Below are 7718 nucleotides of genomic sequence, written 5' to 3' on the forward strand. Positions count from 1 at the left end.
TAATAGGGAGTTATGCTTGATAGGCTTATGTGATAATTATTTTATGTGTTTCTGTGCCATAATTGTGCTGTAATTATTGAGCTTTAGCCTACGAGGTGAGTGCCCATGTGGCATTAAATGTGACTCGTTAATTCGAATAAATAATTATGAGGTATTCATGCCTCGCATGTTGCTGTCAGAGTTACGAGAAGTTGAAATGAGATTTTGTTTAATATGAGGTTAATTGGCGATGTTGTAATCGATTATGAACAACTATTAAGACCAGAAATGTGGCGATGAGCATACATATGATGTGCTTCATGTCACAATATCATTATGTTAATGCAATGCTTGTAATGCTGAGATTAGTGTTATGGATATATACCATGTGGAGTTTTGTTGGGTTGTGGAGGTGTTGTTAGGAGTTGTTTTGGTGTTACTCTGGCAGGTGGATAAGTCCAATTACAGGGGAGACTCTGTCAAAATTTCTGAAAACTTTGGGAGTTAGTAAAACTTGGGGGAGTAAGATTTGCAAAAGAAGGAATAAGTTATGTTATGTATTTGAGGGCGAAGGATCCTAAGCGGGGGAGAATGTAACACCCCGGAAAAATTTCGAAGTACCTCAACACTATCAAGAAAGTTGATGTGTGCATAGGCTCGAGTTACTATAGCCAGTTGAGACTAATACCGTGCGTTGATGTAAAAATCAGGCCTTTTGAAAATGTTTGGAGTGTAAGAAATTTAGTCTTAAAGTTTACAAATATGTATAAAGGGAATAATCTCAATTGAGATGGTGTTGTTGGGCTTATGTCGAATAGGGTGAATTGGGACCAACCCCGGGTATGTGCGCAGTAAGATGAATAGTGATTTTTTGGCTTGGAAAACAATTCTTGGCACGTTCAAGGACGAACATATGTTTAAGTGGGGGAGAATGTAACGACCCGACTTGTCGTTTTGAGTAATTACTCTCCTCTCTACTATTTGAAGTCTCGAATAGCTTCATAATATGTATTATGACTTGTATTCAAAATTTGAGGTCAATCAGACTTGATTAGCTGTATTTCGACATCGATTCTTCAAGAATACATGGTATCCCATTAAGCAAACGAGCTTGAAATTCAGTTTTGATTGAAGCATTAGATCCGTATTGATTTGATCAGAGGTATGGGGTGTGAGAATTGGCTAAAGTTATTTCGTAGTATGTCTCTGTTTTCAAACTCAATTGTAGTGCAAAAGATCAGTATGAAAGAATGAGCAAGGGTATGTTAGATATGTTGCACTTACTAGAGAGGTGGCTTGTCCAGTTTTTGAACTTGTATCACAAAGTACTTGCTGAACATTCTTTCCCTCCTCATTCATCACATGATCATTCTCATTGAGCAATGCTTCAAACGAGTTAGAAAACTCGATATTCTTTGATGTTATGACCTGGTCTTTCAGACCTGGAGATCTCTTATTTTTAGGTGATCGATGCGTCACTGCTTGCTGCTGATTAGCAAGTGATCGAGCAATAACTGTCCAGTCCTCTCCAGCTATATTCTTTACTGTTCCATCTCCCATACCTAACTTTTTTGGCCCATCTTAGAATTAGAGCTATTCCTCAAGCCAACGGTTGCAATTTGCTGCTGTCCGGATGGTATAAAAGCGTGTGCATTTGGGCTTAAACCTTTCTTGCATCAACTCCTTCACGTTCCTTCCCCTCATCTTGTGTGACAATAGCTAAAAAACCTACTGGTTTTTCAACTACATCAACAAGTGCAGCAGTAGATTTAGGAGCCCCAATAGTAGGTCGATCACCAGTTGCATTCAATGCAACATTAGCCTCCAACTTCGAACCTATAGTAGCTGCTTGAATTCCAGATTTTTCGACTGCCACTTCTATATGATTCTTAGTATTGTTTCCTCGATCATGCCCTATAACAACTATACTACTCAAAGCATCTACATCTTCAAGACCTTGCCCTTCATCGTGCACAACAGTAGGTTTAATAACTGCAGTTTTTTCAACCATCTCAAGTGTAGCAGTATTAGCTTAATCACCCATCTTATGCAAACTTGTATGGTTTTGTAAAGCTGATCCCACATCCTGGTAAATCCTTGCTAACACAGTAGCAGCAGGGATATCCGAGAACTAGAGCTCGTCTCTCATTCCTCGGATTGTTAAGAGCTTTTAAATTATCCATGTCATGAGTTACAAAAGCTTGGAAGATGTTTGTAGGAGTCAAATTATATTGTGCAACCACTCCACTTGTAATAGCTACCTGTCCAGTAGAATTGTGGATCAAATTAAGCTTAGAAATCGTATCTGATAGTTGCTGTCCAGTAGGAACAAAAGCAGCAACATTAGGACTTAGCTTTGTCTTGCTTTGCACACTAGGAGATGGACTCGCAACCTGCTCAACCACAACTACTGCCCCTTCCTTCGCTTTACCACCTTGTCGTGTTGACGAACCAGTTTCTTGAGTGTTTAGCTCCTGGGAATCACCAACATAATTTTCTTCACCTTCATCATACTTTTATACTTGGTCAACCTATGTCTTACGCTTAGAGCTAACTTCCTCCTGTAGCTCGTTTAAATTCTGGACAGGTTCATCATTCAACTCATCTTCACTTATCATGTAATCATGTTCTTCTCTTATGTGGTCAGCCCCTCCTTTTGGTTGTCTTGTAACATGTTGCCAGATCGATCAAACAAATCATTGGAGGGGATATCATGTTGGGATGTATTCAAACCAATCCCAACTATGCCATTGTTTTCTTTCACCTCTTGAAGAGACAGTCCTTTCGTTGGATTATGCAAAAACCCAGGCAGAACTTGCAAAGGATTCATGCTCTCCAGAATTTTAGCTCCAATTATAGTAAGATTAACATTAGCAGGTGCAATAGAGTTGCTGGAAACTACCACAAGCTGCCCATTCTTATCTGTTGAATCCTTCTCTATGTTGTCACTTGTTAGATGATCCTCCACCATCAGAACATCATAAGCAGTTGTACTACAAAAATGCTTGTCACCAGCAGATCGATTTGGAGACAGAATTCCAGCTGATGCCTTCTTTTTGCGTGTTACTGAACTCCAGCCTTCCTCTCTATTCATTGTTTGCGTTATTTTTACTTTTCATTATTTTAGTAAGATGGGTTTCTTACAATTTGGATTGGTTTATGGTAAATATGATACTTTAGTTCTTTGTATTAACAAGATATCAAGTATTTTGGTTTATTTTTCAATGTTGTTGAGCATGTATGAAAGCATATAAATAATTATTACTATTCACATAATTTAAATTTTCATTATATTTATTACATTTTAATATTAGCGAAGAAAAATGTGGTCATTAAAACTCTTTAGCGATAGGTTTCTCAAATAGATAAATGACTATTAACGAAGAGAATTTTGGTTGTTAAAAGCAATTATACAATTAATGAAGGGAATATCGGTCGCTAAAAGCACTTGAATTTACTTAATACATTGTTGTCATTAAAGACTTTTAACGACCGGATAACAAATTAGCGAGGGAAAAATTCTGTCGCTAAAAAGCATGTTTAACGACCGAAAATTATGTCATCGCTAAAGATCCTTTAATGACCGGATTGTAAACCGGTCGTTAACTTTTAACGTCGGGGTTTTTAACTACCGGTGATGACCGTTTTTTCCCCGGTCGTTATCAACTTATAACGACCGGAATTGGACTTTTAACGACCATATTTCCCCTTGCTAAAGCCCCATTTTCTTGTAGTGATACATTCTTCATTCCCAGCTTGCTCAGTAAGTACTCATGTTGTGGTTTGTACAATGCTTTTGTTAGTAAGTCTGTGATTTGCTCTGTTGTCCCAACATGTTGCGTTTGAATTAGCCCCTGCACAAGTTTTTCCCGTACAAAATGATAGTCAATATCTATATGCTTAGTCCTCTCGTGGAAGATAGGATGTGCAAAAATTTGAATAACTTCTTTGCTATTACATTGCAATGACTCATGTAATTTGATATCCATACCCAACTCTCTGAATAACCTAACTAGCCATACAATCTCAGCAACTGTGGTTGCCATACTTCGAAATTCTTCCTCAGCTAAGCTTCTGGACACTGTTCCTTATTTTTTTGATTTTTAGGAGATTAGTGAACTACCAAACTTTACCACATATCCAGAAACGGATCTTCTAGACTCCACACATGCTCCCCAAACAAAATCACAATAGGCTACAAGATGATTGTAGCTACCAGCAGGCATAAAGAGTCCAAGTCCTGGTGTAGACTTAATGTACCTTACCACTCTCTTTGCAGCCTCCATGTGAGAAACTTTAGATGCATGCATATATTAACTGAGCAACTGTACTACAAAGGCTATGTCTGGCCTTGTCATAGTTAGGTACTGTAATCTACCTATCAATCTCTTATAAATGCCTTTATCTTCAAGCCATATATCTTCAGGTGCATTATTCCTTGCTTCCTGATCAAACTCAATAGAAGTGAGTTTGTGATTGAACTCAAGAGCTGTACAGACTGGTTTTCCACCTGCTAGGCCAAGTTCAGAAACCAGTTCCAAGGCATACTTTCTTTGACACATCAAGACACCCTTTTTAGACCTTGAGAATTCAATTCCAAGAAAGTACTTCAATTCTCTCAAGTCCTTCATCTTGAATCTTTCCTGTAATTCTTTTCTGACTTGTTTGATAATGTGTAGACTGCTGCCTGTGATCAACAAGTCATCCATATATACTAGCACTATCACCAGTTCTATTCCTATCTTCTTAGTAAAAAGAGAGTAATCATAATGGCTTTGCACAAACTTCATATCTAAGAGTGCTTCTGTCAGTTTGAGATTCCATTGTCTAGGTGCTTGCTTCAGCCCATACAAGGACTTGTGTAATTCTGTCAGTTTGAGATTCCATTATCTAGGTGCTTGCTTCAGCCCATACAAGGACTTGTGTAATTTGCACACTTTCTGATACTCTCCCTGGCTTGAAAATCCATCTGTAATATGCATGTAAACCTCCTCTACCAAATCTCCCTACAAGAATGCATTATGTACATCCGTCTAAAAAACATACCAACTGGAAGCAGCAGCTAAGGCAACTACAACTCTCATAGTAACCATTTTGGCTATTGGTAAGAATGTTTCTGTGTAGTCTAGGCCTTCCTGTTGGCTGTAACCTTTGGCTACCAATATGGTCTTATATCTCTCCACCTCACCATTGGATCTATACTTGACTTTCAAAACCCATTTACACCCAATAGGAACTTTTCCTGGTGGCAGGTCTACTATAGACCATGTGTTATTTTTTGCTAAAGTTGAGATCTCAGCTTGCATAGCTTCCACCCACTTAGGATCAACACTAGCTTCACTGAAGGAATTAGGTTCAACACTAGCAGAATAAGCAACTAAAGAGGCTTGATAAGCAGGAGAGAGTTGATCATAGGACACATACTGTGAGACTGGATATGAGCAAGTAGACTTCTGAGGTTGAACCACATAGTCAGTGAGACACACATGAGGTTTAGAGGGTCTTGAGGATCTCCTAAGTGTTGCAGGGGGATTTAAATGACCAGTGGGAATCTCTACAAGCACAGATGCTAAAGGATCATCACTGATAGGTATAGGAGGAGATGACTGAGTAAAAGGAGAAATCTCCTATGTTTTTAATGTTCACTTAATAAAATCTTGTAAGTTTTTAAGAGCTTTTCTTATACTGTCTTTACTGTTTATCTACTGCACTTCGTTCCATTTAAATTGGTATCAGAGCCATGTTGGTAGTATACGTATTTAGCATGAGTAGCTAAGTACATATATTGTCTAGGGCATGGCAAAATTACTTTCAATACTGTATTTTTAAAACTTAACTATGTTTACATCTATCTTACTACTGTTCTTAAAAATCATATTCTACAAATGCTTCTATACTTAGTATGAGGTTTTTATTTTCTCTATAAGTATGAGGTAACCGATTAATATCCGGTTCAGACGTTGGCTAGCCTTAAAGTAATAGGCCATTGTAGCCGAGGTAAGAAGGATTTCAATTAAAAATTGAACTCAAAGATCTTCCTTCTCATTTAAAATATGTGTTTCTTAACCCTGCATTATTTCCAGTAAGTATTTCATCTTCTTTGACTATAGAACAGGAAAGAAAATTGATTGAAGTCCTGAGAAAATACAAAAGAGCCTTAGGATGGACTATAGCCGACATCAAAGGAATCAGTCCAGCTCTTTGTATGCATAGGATTCTTATGGAGAATGAGTATAAGCCTATAGTCCAACCCCAAAGGAGACTGAACCCAACAATGCAGGAAGTCGTCAAGAAAGAAATGGTGAAACTTCTGGCAGCAGGTCATGGTTTCTACTATTTTCTTGACGGATATTCTAGGTATAATCAGATACCAGTTGCTTCGGAAGATCAGGAGAAAACCAGATTCACATGACCCCAAGATGACATAATCAGGAGATGTGTACCGGAGAGAGAAATGAACAACATCTTAAGTCACTGCCATGATGGGGCTGTATGAGGACACTATGGAGGAAGAAAGACAGCAGCTAAAGTACTTGAAGTTGGATTTTTTTGGCCTACTCCATTCAAAGGTACAAGGAATTATGTCGCCACTTGTGATAAATGCCAGAGAATCGGTAACATTTCATAAAAGGACGAAATGCCTCTTAACTATATTTTTGTGTATGAAATCTTTGATGTATGGGGCATTGATTTTATGGGTCCTTTTCCTCCTTCAAAAGGCTATGAATATATTTTGGTAGTTGTTGACTATATTTCAAAATGGGTAGAAGTAATTGCTACTAGAAAAAATGATGCTCATATTGTTTGTGCTTTTCTCAAGAAAAATATTTTTTCTAGATTTGGAACTCCACGAGTTATAATAAGTGATCAAGGAACTCATTTTATAAATAAATAATTCACTAGTTTATTGTCAAGATATAGAGTAACTCATAAAACAGGAACTCCATATCATGCTCAAACAAGCGGGCAAGTTGAAGTATCCAATAGAAAATTAAAAAGAATTTTAGAAAAAACTATTGGTTCTTTTCGTAAAGTTTGGTCTTTAAAGTTAGATGATGCTTTATGGGCATACAAAACTACTTTCAAAACCCCCATAGGCACATCTCCTTATAGACTAGTTTTTGGAAAAACTTGTCATTTACCTGTGGAATTAGAACATAAAGCATATTTGGCTATAAAATTGTTGAATCTAAACTTGCCAGATGCATGTAAAAATCGTCTACTGCAGCTTGATGAGTTGGAAGAGTTCAGAAGCATACGAAAATGCTAAATTGTACAAGGAAAAGACAAAAAAATGGCATGACAAGATCATCCGCCATAAAGATTTTAAAGTTGGAGATCAAGTTCTGTTATACAACAGTCGATTGAGATTATTCCCAGGAGAGTTTAAGTCACATTGGACAGGACCATATACAGTAACAGGAGTGACCCTCTATGATGCCATAGAAGTACAACATGAAGATGGGGAGATAAATTCAAAGTAAACGGTCATCGTTTGAAGCCTTATATCTGCAGATTCTTCGACAAACAGGTTTCAATAATCCTTTTTGCCTAATTTTTAAAATAAGTCGAGCTGGCGACGTTAAACTCAGAACTATTTTCTTCCCATCTCTTTAATCTTTTAAGTAATTATTAGTAGTAACATATAATATTTCCTTTTTAGTAAATATATATAATAAAATTAGTTTTTTATATAAAAAAAGTAAAATAATAAAAATAATAATTGCATGTTTGTATTA

At 37.1% G+C, this 7718-nt stretch overlaps 1 protein-coding gene across 1 annotated transcript; it reads left to right on the forward strand.

Moving 5' to 3' along the window:
• The first annotated feature begins 6461 nt into the window (after positions 1-6461).
• Positions 6462-7463, forward strand: LOC142178051 (uncharacterized). The gene is made up of 2 exons (XM_075247373.1): positions 6462-6593; positions 7182-7463. Exons 1-2 carry the CDS (start codon positions 6462-6464, stop codon positions 7461-7463), a joined length of 414 nt encoding a protein of 137 aa, XP_075103474.1.
• The last annotated feature ends 255 nt before the right edge of the window (positions 7464-7718 follow it).

This window comes from Nicotiana tabacum, chromosome 24 (assembly GCF_000715075.1).
Source record: "Nicotiana tabacum cultivar K326 chromosome 24, ASM71507v2, whole genome shotgun sequence".
Lineage (NCBI taxonomy): Eukaryota > Viridiplantae > Streptophyta > Magnoliopsida > Solanales > Solanaceae > Nicotiana > Nicotiana tabacum.